This window comes from Nanorana parkeri, unplaced genomic scaffold (genome assembly GCF_000935625.1).
Source record: "Nanorana parkeri isolate BGI_ZX_2015 unplaced genomic scaffold, ASM93562v1 scaffold1325, whole genome shotgun sequence".
Classification (NCBI taxonomy): domain Eukaryota; kingdom Metazoa; phylum Chordata; class Amphibia; order Anura; family Dicroglossidae; genus Nanorana; species Nanorana parkeri.
In genome coordinates this window covers 362888-377676 of record NW_017307593.1, presented here as the reverse complement: position 1 = coordinate 377676, position 14789 = coordinate 362888, and the positions used below count along the sequence as shown (strand labels likewise).

Sequence of the window (14789 nt, the reverse complement as noted above, 5' to 3'; positions counted from 1 at the left end):
AATGGCCCCCTACCCTTAAAAAAAAAAAAAAAAAAAAGTGCCCTAGCACTACCAACCCTCTCCACATTCCAGTGCTGCCCTCCACATTCTTGCGCGAACCTGGGAAAATCGGGGATACCAAATCCCACCAAAATGCCTTGCTGAACCTTTCAGGAGCTCAGGGTCCAAGGTATGTAATCCTTTTAATTTTTTACTGGTGTGTTTTGTTTTTACTCTGGTATGGGAGGATGGTTAATACCAAAGTAGGGGGCCCTGCACTTACGTTACCCTATAATCAAACATTTAAAGTGAACCTACATTCACATTGAGGCTGGCTTTCACACTTATGCAGTGCTCTATCATGTGCATTACTACAATGAACAGCACTGTGTGTTGCACTGCCATTCATTTAGAGTAGTACCCCAATGCACAAGTATAGTAGCAGGCAATGCACCCTCGCTACAGAGCACAACTACATGTGTTATAAAAAGGTGCAGGGACATTTCTCATCCATTGAGGTGCTTTGGCAGCCAATTTGAAATTAAATGCATGGTAATGCACAAAATACTGCACCACATTGGAGATGGACAGCGTGAAGGGGCCTATAAACATATATTTGGCAGTGCCTGCAAATATATTTCCCTACTTTCCAGAGGTCCGCAGGTGCCCCAAACCTTGGAGAAAACACTAATATGACAATAGCTCCAGAAGTTGTGCTTCCTTTCTGCCCATTGTATGCACTTCTGGTCAGTGAAGAAATTTGTAATCAGCCAGTAGGGATGTGGTAGGAAAACCCAAAGGTGACTTAAGGGTTCCCAGGAGGCTATCCAGTATGTGAAGAAAACATGTGTTTTCTCTCTGTATTAGGTGTGGGGTATTTAAAATGAATACAGATTCAAATTTGAGAGTCTTCCTTCAATTATACTGGTAAAGTATAGTATTATAATTTGTAAGGAGAAGATGTGGAGCAGTGGCCTCTTAAAGTAGAGTTTCTGACACTTTTCAATTGCTTTGATCGGCTTTGCAGCTATTTGGTGTAGACACAATCTCAAAATAGGACAGAATTATAATCCCAGTAGGTGTGTGTTGGTGTACTAAAAATTACATAAGAAAAAAGTATTTTGTTGTGGAACGTCTAATACATTCATAATATTACAAAAGACAAGTTAGAAGTTTCATTCTCACATTACACTTTCACTCAACCATTGAGCATACACACTGCCACTCAAACTCATCATCCTCCTCCTCCTCTGTCTGTTCTAACTACCGCACCTGCAAACCCACCACCACTGATGCTCTTACCACTTTAACTGGACACACCTTTGCTAGTTTATGCTACAAAAAAGGTAAAAATCAAAAAAGAAATAAAAGTAACACAAATTCTAACAAGAATTCTACTCATAACCCAGCTATACCCATAATATCTATCCTTCTCAAAAGGCCATGTCTGCTGGTAAAAATCAAAGAGTCAGTAAGCCTAAAATGCCACTTCAATTATATAAAAGAAAAATAAACTGACCTTCTTGGGCAAAAGAGAAAACAAAATGAAACCGTGGCACAGCTATGATACCTGCTTTTACCTTTATCTCACTCCCTACTCCCTACTGAAAGAACCCTTAGAATTTTCATGTGAATTTAAAGTTTCAGAGAGTCAAAACTTGCACTCAGCTAGGCAAGCACTGCAGCCTGGCATCAGACAGTGGGAGAGAGGAAACTGTACTCATGTGCCCCATACCCCCAATAGTAAGTTAGAGTTAAAAATGGCACCTTACAGTGACATTATACATTTAGCTGTTCCTGTCCAGCCACCCCTCTCAGGTACTCGGTCAGACAGAACCTTGTCAGCCTCTTTCAGCCCTTTACATTGACATTGTGAATACCATTGGCTCTTTTATATAAAAGGTAAAGTTTGGTTTTCGAGTTCTGTAAAAGGCAGATCTATCCAAAATGCATTTCTTTTATTTTGATGGAAATAGGGAAGGGTTTTGTCCCCACCAGATCTCTACAATTTACAAGCCGAGATACTCGCGTCACCAGCCAAAGTGATTTTGTTTTTATCGCTATGGAAATCCACTGGAGTGCTCAAGATACAGAAAAGTATTACCTGTCTTCTGGTATGTTCTTCCTAGGAAGAGGTGGAATTTTTTTTTAGACCAGTAACAATGGTAGCTCAACTCAATATCTGTGCTCAGATTGCAGAGGGTATGCCAAAGACATGGAGTCATCTCCTCATCCATTGATGTCCCAGGAACCAATCAAATCCCTGTTTCCCACCCACCAATTCCATGGGTGGAGTCACTCTATAACTGTGCAGCTACATAAAAAAACAAAACATAAAAATAGTGTTTGCTCCATTCTGACACCGATACTTTTTCCGCAAGACCAAAGTTCTATATGGCCACTTAATAAGTTAGTCATAATCATCAATGAGAGAATAAGCTGAGTATACTTTGCTGCTTCCTTACACTTAAAATCGCATCTACTACATATCCAGAGTTTGCTCTTCCCATCGAGCGGCCATCAACAAAACCTAACCCATTCTGCAAAAGGTTAGCTGAGCATCCTTTCCAGTATTGCATACCTATAGATAGCAGCGAGTCAGTCTAATTATATCATTCATTTGATCCTTTGCATTTAAAATGCGTTTATTAAAATAACGAATTCCTGCATGGAGTACAGCAGTAAACCAGTTTATATGGTAACCATTGTCAATCTGCTCCTCCACCTGTTTGTCAAGAATTATTATCCTGGGCTCCTCTTGGCACAGTTAACTGCTCATAGGTGGGAAGGGTGCTGCTTGACAGGTTATTTGCATTATTTAGGGAATTGCTTCTGTGAGGTGATCGGCTTGTTGGTTGACCTCCCTGTTGGTTGGAAACGAGATGCTGAAGCATGTCAGATATGAGATTCAGTTTATGGTCCATCTGGGTTACCTAAAAAGACAAAAACATGTTTAACATTGCAATCTCACGAGATATAAGACAACAAAAGTTATCACACCTACTAACCCCATAGAGATTAACAGCAATTTTTTACTTTCAGTTACAACGCTACTGACTCAGCAGTAACCCTGTCAAGGTTAGAACAACATGATACATTTATTGTTTTTTGGGGGATATACATGGACTTATTTTTAAATATTTTAAAGACTAAATTGATTTTTCCTTTACAACCTAAGTGTTACTGAAGATACTAGGTATAACATTTGTCCCATTTATCATGTGTTTATGGCACAAAATATGGTAACGTGGTTTATGTATAAAATAAGGTTTTCTTTTAAATGTGTTCCTTTTTTTTCCCCCAACCCGAAGCTACACATAACAAAACTGGAAAAATGTTTCTGTATAAATTGATTAAGAAAATGCTAAGGGGGCAAGCACAAGCCTATTTATTACTACCCAGGGGTTATTTGGCAAATATTGGGGAAAAAATAAGTTTACTGCAGCTAACTGCAATGTGCAAAATTGTAACACTCTGTACACGGATTATTAAATGAGATGCCTATACACAATGTTTTGATCCTCAGGTGTCAAAACAACACAGAGCACTAGTATAGATATTTACATTTGATAGCCTCAGCACCACCACTACAGTCGAGTCATAGTTATAGATAATGCACATTGACCACCCACCACCAGTCACAATCAAACGCCAACAGAAAATATAATTACTGACCTTAAACATTCTGTTCCACCTGGAAAACAAAGTAAAAAGGAGGGCCTCCATAGTGTAAAACAGCATTTAATAAAAAGAAGGCACACAGCTAGGGCTGTACATACAAACAACTATAGAACACAGGCATGTAACAAGGATGGGTAAACTAAATCACGAACAAAGAGGAGCTGGATTATTGATGTTAAACCAAAGTCTTCAGGTTCTGGTGAAGGGGGCGTTGCTCCCGAAACATGTAAACCCGTGGAATGCTTGGGGGCAGAAGACTCTGGTTTAACATCAATACTCCAGCTCGTCTTTGTTCGTGATTTCGTTTACCCATCCTTCTTAAATGCCTGTGTTCTACAGTTGTTTGAAAGTACAGCCTGAGCCCTGTGCCTTCTTTTTGATTAAATACTGTTTTACACTATGGAGGCGCTCCTTTTTGCTTTATGTTTTCCAGTTTGTCGGTTGCCCTGACCAGTGGGAGCTGCATCACTAGTGTTACTAGTTTGTGTGCATACAAGTCGCAGGTGCTGGCACCGGTGTTTTTTTGCTTTTCCTCTATTCTGTTCCACCACCTGATCAAAAGAGCCTATAGATTGGCTTACAAAAAATGTACTTTTATTATAGTTTCTGCTGCCCAGCCTGGTAGCATCTGGAGAATTTACCATGCTACTCTGAGTTCCTGCAAACAGGGTGAATGGGCTGTCTGGCTATAATTCTTCATGCAGAGAGAAGGATAGCTTATTAAATTTCAGCTGGGGTAGAGTCCAGGACAACGAATTTCATAACATAAGTTGGTGGTAAGGAGGATCATCCCCCCCAGCAAACCCCTGCATACCCCTCTCTCTATGGGATTCTATACATGTAGCTATGACGTTATCCATTTACTACTAGACCACTGGTGGTCCTGAAGCCGTGTAAAAATCGACGAAACACATTGACCAGATGCATGTGTGAAATTGGATATTGATAATCTTACTTAAATTAAAATTTGTGGTCATATAACATGTCATTTATTGCGCAATTGTGACTATTAATTGCAACAGAATAATTGTAATCTTATATATAGGTATTTGTCCTTTGTCTTCTGTGTAATCATAAACTTCTGTACTTTCTTATAAACTTTCTGTACAGAAAAAATGCTGGTTTTGCAGCATCACTTCTGGATGCTATATATCCTTGATATATAATCCATTTTACTTTTCTTCATCAAAGAGTGTGTGTTAGGGGGTAAGGGGTTTACCTTATCTTCTACACGGTTTAATCTTGATCCAATAGTATTAGTACCGCGATCTTTCACTTTATCTGGAGAGAACAGAAACATGTTAAAGATTCAATTTGCATTTTAAACTGTACAAATGCATTCAATTATTGTAAAGGGAGTCCCCGAGTTATGAACAAGATAGGGACTGTAGGTTTGTTCTTATGTTGAATTTGTATGCATGTTGGAACAGGTAAAAAAATGTAAAGTGGTACTCCAGCCAAAATGTATTTTTTTGTTTGTTTTGGATAGCATAGGGAAGGGTTAACCCCTGTAAAGTTTGTTTTGATGTGTTTTTTGAAAATTTTGGGTTGTTGTGGAAACAAGAATTGGTGATAAAGCTTCAGTGGAGACACCTTTTTGCAATGATCACCCTTACAGGAGTGAATTTCCCTTCCTAGGGGTAGATTTCCTTTCACTTCCTGTTGTCTCAAGGACAAGACGTGAGATAAAATCTTTCTATTGGGGATACAGACAGCAGTAAAAACCTCCCAGTGACCCGGAAGAAGAGGTGGGCACCCCTCGTCTGCATGTCTAACAAGAGCCAACTTCCTGTAATGTACATACAGTACTACAAACCAGAGCCAAAAAGGCGGGCACTACTCGTCAGCACGAGCGTGGTAGCATTACAACTACCCCTGCTGTACAGTAATAGCCTCCGTTTGTACGTAGGAGTCGGATGTAAGTCGGATGTATGTAACTCGGGGACTGCCTGTATATAAAACAGATTTGTAACTCAAACCAGATTACATTCTGCAATTTGTTTGCTTAAAATGTACAAATAGTAAAGAAGAGGTCACATGACATTGTCTGGGTAGAGATATTATAATTTACCTACTTTAGCTCTTGCACCTGTACACCCCCTTATGGACCAAAGCAATTTTTACATTTCTGCGATAACTTTGCTGTTACTTAAGATAAAGAAATGCATTTTTTTGAGAGGGGAAAGTAAACAAGGCTTTCTTTTGATGTGGTGAAAAGTTTCTTACAGTGTGCATTGGAAACCACAACAAATCACGTAGATCATACCATATTTCCTGGATGATGTCCAGAATCATCTAAGTCTTTCCTCCCCAGCCTGACTGTCCTTCAGTTCTGTCTTCCACACGTAGGCTTTACCTAGGGCATGCAAATGAAGTCTGCAGAGATACACCTACAGCCCTAGACAAGCTTCTGCCCATGAAGGAGTTTTGATATTTGCAAAACTCCTCCCAAGGGCCATTCCACTATTTGCATCAGGACCGAGAGCTCTTGAGACGAGTACCAAGGTAGGGCGTTGTGATGTTTTCAGGGAGCTATATACAGCAACATGAAACACAGAGAACCAATAATGAGGTCACTGGGTCTAAAAATAAGATTGTTGTACTTATTGTAAAAAATATGTTTCTTCAAGTCAATTGAGGGATGCAGGAATTTAGAAATTGTATTACAGTCGGGTTATTCTACTGCCTACAGGAGGCTGGGACACCAAAAAACAAAAAACAGTTAGTTAGGTCAGCCCTCTATAAAACCCCTTCTCTACCAAGCAGGCCTCAGTTATGTAAGGAAGCAGTACATAGGGCCAAAAACAAAAGCGGAGGCACCCGTGTTCCTTAATTGACTCAAAGAAAAAGATTTTATAGCAAGTATAAAAATGTTATTCCCTTAATCATCCACAGGGATATCCAAAACCAGTCCAACTGAGGGATGGGCAACATCAACAAATAGGACTATCGCACGTCAGAGGTATCTGAAGGAACCAACTAAATGGGGAAGAACACTCTGCAAAGGCAGAGAACAACCAAGGGGAGAGCCAGGGACCAAACAAATAATCTGAAGCAGCATACTTTAAAAAACAAAAACAAAAAAAAAACCACACTGTAAAGAACTCCTTAATCCCTTAAGGGAATCTTGGACAAGATAAGTCCAGTAAATACCAGCTGATCAAAACAAAGACAGAAGGTCCAAGCCTTGTATTCTTTACTATAGAAGCAAGGTAAGAGGTTCCATAATAGGGAAGGAGCTGTGCAGCCAGGCAACCAATCTTGTAGTAAGATGACAAAATGTTGCACACTTTTCTCCTGATATTTAGTTGGTGCTTCAGAAGCAGCAGTGGGATGGTTTCTCTAGGCTGAATATCAGGAGAAAAGTGTGTACAAACACTCCACCTCAAGGATGATGTTCATATTCAGTTCTCTCGTCCCTAACGGTTATTGTAGTAAGATGGAGGTGGTGGGAATTGTGAAAATAGTACAAACTGTTAGATAAACTCACAATCCTTCATCACAACCAGTCTCAGTATGAGAGTCTTCAGCGATTGGGTCACACCACAGGATGTGCTACAGCTCTGGAGTCAGTAAGTGCTCTGCGGCTAAAAACACTGTACGCACAGGTCTGGAAAGCACCACAATGCAGAGTCCAGTGCTCCAAGGTCACACTCCAGGCCAGCCCCGCAATCTTTTTTCCAGCAGGGCCGGGGTATGTCCTCCAAAGCTGTTGCAGAGGGTACACAGGTCTAGATATTTGCTATTTAGAGACTAGTTCAAGTAGCAGTGTGGAATTCTTGAGTGAAGTCACTGAGGCAAAACGATCAGCAGTATATCATGGATATTGAAAGTCAATCAATGAAGAAAAAGTATCAAAAAAGGATAGCAAAGCATGCTGGGTACAGGACTGGTTATACAGGGACTACCCTTCAAAGTTTTTTTGCTTGCCAGTGTCCCAACCAACAATATAACCTGAATGTAATACAATGTCAATATTCCTATGTCCCCGATTGGACAAAGAAATATGATATGTAATGAAAATTAAAAGGTTTTATTGGTGAGAAGGAAAGAGAACATATACTTTGAAACATTCAACAATATAACCTGAATGTAATACAATGTCAATATTCCTATGTCCCCGATTGGACAAAGAAACATATACTTTGAAACAGGAGTACATATCATGCAACAATGTTGTTACATTACATATTTTATTTAAGCTTCTAAACTGTATTTGGACCATGTTCAGAAGCATGACAAGGAATATGGTGTATGCCATGTGTACTGCAAACATTTAGGGAGCCATATGCCCCATGTCCTTCACTGGTTAAATTTGCTGCTTCAAGTAAGCCTATCCTCATACTTCGTATGCCAAAATAACATTCACATATCCATATGCAAATACAAACAAACTAGTTCCTTTTGTGGTGATAGATATTTCCAACGGTTTCACTACATTTGTAAAGCTGCTCTGACCAACTTTACCCTCATTTTCATCAAGGCAGTGCGGATAAATTAGCTTTTATTAGGAATGTTTACCATTTTCCCCAACCCAAATTCAAACAAACATACTGTTTTCAGTAGAAGTGCACCGAAATGGAATTTTCAGACAAAAAAAAAAATTGTCACGCCGAAACTGAAACTTTTTTTCTAACCTTTTAAAAATTATTTTTTATTGTATTTTTTTTGTTTTACTTTTTAGTCAGGGATGGGGGGGGGGATGGGGGAAATATCAGGGGTCTTTACAGACCACTGAAATTTCCCTTTTGAAATAGAAAAAGGGATTGAGGACACAAAGTTCTCAATCTCTTTTTCTGCAGCTCCTGTTATGAATGAACAGGAATCCTCTATACTGAGTGCTCCTGTCCACTCAAACTGTGGGTATAGTATGAGTTACTATGTCCACAATCAGGAATGAACAGGAAGTGACGTGGAGCACTTCCTGTTCATTCATAACTGGGGACAGTAAGCATACTATGTCTCAATTATTTACAAACACTTAGCAATCATCTGATTGCTGAGTGTTTGTATATCGTTCTCCATCCTGACTCGCCTGTCACAGGAGGCCGAGTGGGCAGTGCAGGAGGAGAGCCTCCTGTGACACCGCTGATAGCGCTCTCCTCCCTGCCCCGCTCAGCCTCCTGAAAGTCTCTCTCCTCCCTGCTGGGCGCTGCTTGGAGTAATAAATATTTCAATAGGAAAAGATTACCTGACACAGAGAGAAACAATGAGGGCTTCCCCAATGACTGGTCAAGCCTGCAAAGAAAAGTAACAAATGCAAAATAAGAGATACTAACTTATGATTCCTAATGATATGTTTCTAAGTACGTTCCCCATTACAATAAACACTATTTTACAAACAAGCAAGGTGAGGGTGGGGAGTATTAAATGTAATACAGTAAACTCTGTTATCCGGTATTCAACTAACCAGAACTCTCATCGAACCAGAAACAAAAATCCCCTGTGTTTTGCTGATCTGCGGCATTTATAATCCTGGAAATGATTGTGTGTCTATTTATCTTAATTTGCTTTTAATTACTGTATTTCAATAATAATATTAAGTCAATACAGAGTTTATGGTATGGTATAGTATGGGGTATGGTATTAGTTAGACCTATTTTTAATAGTAACTATCAAGCAACCAGAAACTACATTTATCCAGAACCTACCAGTCCCTGTGAATGCCGGATAATGGGGAGTTTACTGTATACTGCATATTACCAGATTTTAGATGTGGTGGCTGAATTACTTTTCTTTTATGTCTTTTTATTTACCTCGGGACCGTACCATTAAACACACTTCCTGTCCTAGGGCGACAACACTCATTCACTGTACTGTATCTATGGAGGAGCAGGGTTGTCACCCTAGGATAGGAAGTGTGTTAATACAACAGAACCCCTCTCATGATCTCCGCTCATAGCATGGGGAAGGTGTTCTATGGGCCAAGGAGAAAACTGTGCAGGACAAATCTGTTTGACATTTCAGTGCAACATTGTTAGCTCACTACTTTTTGGAAGAATCAACCGGTATGTTTTTGAACCTCTTAAGCATATAAATATTTAATCAAAAGCATTTTGTTAAACAGACCAAAAGGGAGCAAACAGGAAACATTCATATTAAGCATTTACATACACTTTAAATACTGGTATGAATATATTACATCATACACAAAGACATAGAAAAGCACATACAAGCTGCCATCATGGTATGACATAAGGAACATCTAGGATAAATTAGTAATCAGTGTAAATAGTATGCACATGAAAAGTATGAATGAGAAGCAATAAGGAACACTGAAACTAAAGCTGGCCATACACTGTTCAAATATCAGCCAGTGTATGGCCAAGTTGGCATCCCTCTGTCTGACAATAATTGATGTTTCAATCAACTTTTGTCAAAGGAGCCCTTCTGAAAATTATTGGCCACACAGTGACTGCAGCCAGTGTTCTGGTATTCAGACAATAGCCCTGTGGGGGGAGACACCCCCAACCACACCTTTTACCAAAGAAGGTGGATTTGAGCGGACTGGATAAGAAAAAATTATCAGGGTATGGCCAGCCACACTTTGCAGATAGTTTCTCTTTAGTTAGAGACCAGTACAACTGCAGGAGGGGAATTGCAAAGAGGACAAATGCAGTACCATTACTTTGACAATGGTAGGCAAAGTTGGGCTCAGTACATACACCCCCCAGGGTTAAATTCAGGCCTGGATGCAGTTGCAAATAGCAACTTGTCCAACACTAATTTTGCTACAGTTCATAACTGTTGAGACCTTTTTCCAAGAAAAAAAAAAAAATCAGCAAACTCCAATAAAAAAAAAAGGCACAAAGATAAAATGTAATCAGTGGTTCCTGGTACAAAATGTAAATGTAAAGTTACCGCAGCTGTATTTCACTTTGGAAAACATTAATGATCTTAAATATTTGTTTGTCAGAGCCTGGTGTAAAGGTGACTTATTTTTTTCTTCTTTATCAGGCAGACCCAAGCAGGAATGCAGACCATGTCTACTGAACAATAGGAAACTAGCACAGCACCTTCTCTGTAGCTCCTTGATCCTGACCATCAGATTAAGATGACCTTGTGAGTACTGTTCAATGACGTCCCGTACATCATAGGGTTTCCTGGCTTGCTGCAAATATAAGCATGAAAACAATAAGAATATGTGACAAATGCTTTCCGGGCTATAAGTGGAAGTTGTAAAATCATCTTAAAGCAGGAATTACAGTTAAAAATACTAAAGTTAACTAGCTGCTGATAAAGCAAGCTTTTGTAAAACTACATGATAAACTATTTTAAAAAAGCCATGAGAAGGAGGGAAGGATTATGGCTCTGGATACATTTATGCACTGCTATAGTTCATTAGCTCTGGAGGACATTTAGACCCTTGTTCACACAGGCTCTAGTCTAGGCTGTACAGCAAGCTTGCATTTGTAAAGCTGTTTATAAGCTTGAAGTAGCTCTGTTGAACCCTTAATGAAATCTTCAACAACAAGGCATGTCAATAATGGGAAAAGTTTAGTTGCAGGGAGCCTTTAGCCAATACTGGTGATTAGTCCTTTGACCCCCTATATGCCTTTGGGCACAGCTTCCCTTTACTTGCAAACATTTTGTAGTTTTTATTTAGCTTTTACCCAGAATCGGTAATGTGAACAAAACGCACCTGAAATTTTTTCTTGGCCACAAAGTACTGCATTCTACGGATGACTTTTATTGCTGCTCGATGGTGTTCCCGTAGCCTGACACAATTATAAGATGTGAAATTATGTTTTATGCCCATCATAATGTAACCATATATACTTCTAGCTGGAAGCACTTTTGTAGCTCCGTACGACGTACGTCCTTGGCAGCGAAAGGGTTAAAACTAGAGGTATAATCTACAGCAAATCATATTCTGTTATTCTCTAGTGCAGGTTAGGAAAACAAAGCAGATATCAGATTGCCTGGTAAGGGCAACAACATTTTCTTCGCTTTCTATACATGAAACCCAAGGATCCAGAAAGTTACAGAATACAGGCTTACTGAGAGATATGAGTTATTGGGGTCAGTAAAGTGTCTGCTTCCATGTCTACATCATCTGCAAAACTGCTTGTTCTGATGAAAGGTCCAGTGCCGGTATCCAGCAGCCCAAAGCTCTTTTTTGTTACTGTAGGGGGAACAAATAGATATACATTTATTACATGATAAGTAAACTCCCCAAAGTGTTACTATGCTAAAAATACCTGAGAGAAAACATGAGAGATAAAAAAGCCAGAGAGCAGTCAAAAAGCAAGACTGGTTGGGGACTGGAGGTGAGATGAGGGAAGAAGTCCTGTCACAATGCAGGAGGATTGCAGAACAAGAGATGGTACCTTGCTTTTCAGTTATTCTCAACACAGATCTTTCAACTACAAAAATGATCACGCATGTACACTTCTATCCCCTTCCCTTAGCCATCCCCCTAACCATAAATAGCACCTGTGCCCAAATTATGGAGAGGCTATATTATATACAGTTTATCTTAATAAGCATTAAACGCGCTTTAAAACAAGCAACCCCTGCCCTCTCTAGCTGCTTTTACTGTGAAGTAATTAACTCTCAACTATCACAACAAAAGACCCTAAAGTTAGATTTATCAGTTTCTTACAGCTTAGAAACACCTGCTGTGTGTTTACATCAGAGGGCTGGCAGGTTGCCAAGATTCTGCTGGAAAATAAAAGAGCCAGTATTTAAGTGCTCCTGTTATGAATTTGAAGTTGAATTTCTCTACAATGCCTACAGCTACAGAGGGCAATAGGTGGCTTGTTTTAAAGTGCCTTCACTGTCTTCTCACAATCATTTAAAAAAATATATAATCATACCAATAAAGAGCATTGTAAATGTTGTAATCATATCTCCCATTTACCAACATCCGCATCCCCAATAAATTTCTCATGCCATTTCATTGTGCACTGCAACTGGCCACTGCCATCTTGTTCCTGACTGCAGTGGCCCCAGCTGCTGCAGAGTTGTAACTCGTGTGATACTCTGTAATGTTCCTGCACTTGTGATGTGAGCACCAGCTTTCCCACCAGCTTTGTCCATAAAATAAAGCAGTCATGTGAACGCTGGGTTTAACATGACTGATTTGTTTACATTCTTTCTCTTCTGGTCTGGCACACTCCTGACAACCCTGTCTTCACTATCTTCACAGAGCACAAGACGACTTCTGCGGTGTGGAAAAGCATGCCGACATCAGAGATGGGGAGGGATCCTCAGACTAACACACACTTGTAGGAGTGTTGTAGGGGGAAAGAAATAAAGTAACAAGATGTATCTAAGAAGACAGAAGGCAGTGGCATAAGGAGCATGTGTAAGCGCAAGAATGTTTTTAAAGACATGTAGAGAACACCAATTTCATTTTGATGATAGTGTCTCTCTAAACATAAGTTATCCATACATTTAATCTTTAACTAAACCTGATAAGCATCTAGCACTTAACTCTGAGGAATAAAGCAAGCCCTAATGCAAATGGAAACAGCTGCCATCAGAGCTTGTCAACTCCTTTAGTTTAAATTCTTGAAATGCAATACTTTCTACGTTACTGGCCTGGAGTAAGCATGCAGCAGCTCCTGATCCAAATACTGGTTTTGGGTCAGAGCTTCAAGGTATAAGAGCTGATCAGCGTGAGCCAGAAAAAATTAGCATGTGAAAAAATATAGCATATGAAAAATGCTGGGGGTTTTTGGCCCATCTGTGCAAAGAGATGAACTGGACAAGGGAGTCCATGACACCTGACTAACCTGAAATGTATCTTTAGTATCCGTGTTACCTATTATTTAGCCACTGTAAGTAAACTTTCAGATAACTTCGACCTATGTCATGCTCAGTTATTCTGACTGCTGGTACTGTTCTCTTCTATAGCACCACAGCGATAAGTATCATTTGCAACCTCCAGAAGAGAAATCACAGTAACAATATGGAAGAGTATACAACTAGACAAGTGAAAAGTGTTCTTGCACCAGTAAGGTTTTAGAAAAACAATTTTATATGAGTAAAATCTCCAAAAAAGGTTCTCAGTAAACTGGAGCAACTACTGATAGTGCAGTGTACAACAAGCAGTGTACAACAAGCAGAGTTCATTTTACACTGCAGTCATGTCAGTGATGAGTGAATTCTGATTAGTTGTGTGATGTCTCACTGCTTTAAAAAGCTTTAGTGAAAAAGCTAATAACTGGAACCTAAGGCCATCCATCATCATCCCTGATATGAACATTTCCACAGCTATAAAAGCCACTCATCAGGAGAAACATTTCTGTTTATTGCTGCTATATTAGGAGTATCATGGGTTTCTCCTAATACACCTTTGCAATTAAACAGAAACTTGGCTGTCCTTGACTGTATCATTAGCTGCAGTTGTTGTTATGCAGAATGTGAAAAATTAAACTCTACTATTAAAATGTTTAAGATGGGATAGAGTAAATCTATGTGTAAAGCAGATTAAATTACATTCTACTACTATAGAAATGTGACATGTAGAAGTATAAAAATAGGAAAGCACAATCCAAGGCTTCAGTTCCAAAGAGGAAAAGGAAACTGACTAACCATCACAACAGAAAAACAAAATGAACTTGGTATGCTTTCCTCTGCAGAGCAGGCATGAATAATAAAGCAAGCTCAAAAAAACAAAAACACATTGAGGGAAAGTGTACTTTATTAACAAAGGGAATTACCAATTCTTAAAAAATATGAATATATACCGGTATATAAGATAGAGAAATCAAAAAGGAATGGGCAATGATGTTGCTGTCTGGTGGTATATCATCTATTGCACTGATGCTGGTCACAAATTGTCAGATATTAATCGGTCACCGTTGGTGGTAAAATAGGATTTTTGTACTCACCATAAAATCCGTTAAGGGACCCTTGGGTCTTTACCCTTGGGTTATACTACCACCTACAGGAGGATTGGCCACTAGTAAACAAAAAAATTGCAGAGGATAAGCCCTCCTAAAACCACCATGCCTCAATTTTTGTAGAAAATACCAAATGTTTTAGCATAAAACACAGCCTTTAGCCCCTCAATAGAGTTCAAGAAAAGGATTTTACGGCGAGTACATCCTATTTTCTTTCACGTCCAGTAAGGGACACAGGATGTCTTTACCTTTGGGATGCCAACAAGGAATCCAACT

The 14789-nt window shown here is 39.4% G+C and overlaps 1 protein-coding gene across 1 annotated transcript in view; it reads right to left on the bottom strand.

The window, feature by feature from the left end:
• Positions 1-2565: 2565 nt before the first annotated feature.
• LOC108797711 (potassium voltage-gated channel subfamily KQT member 1-like) overlaps positions 2566-14789 on the bottom strand; it is a 98865-nt gene continuing 86641 nt past the window's right edge. Inside the window, exons 12-17 of the mRNA XM_018569363.1 lie at positions 11662-11785; positions 11303-11378; positions 10677-10771; positions 8852-8898; positions 4880-4941; positions 2566-2912 (exon numbers count right to left, since the gene is read on the bottom strand). Coding sequence (XP_018424865.1) covers positions 2712-2912; positions 4880-4941; positions 8852-8898; positions 10677-10771; positions 11303-11378; positions 11662-11785 — 605 coding nt within the window. The 3' untranslated portion in view covers positions 2566-2711. The remainder of the gene's footprint in view (positions 2913-4879; positions 4942-8851; positions 8899-10676; positions 10772-11302; positions 11379-11661; positions 11786-14789) is intronic.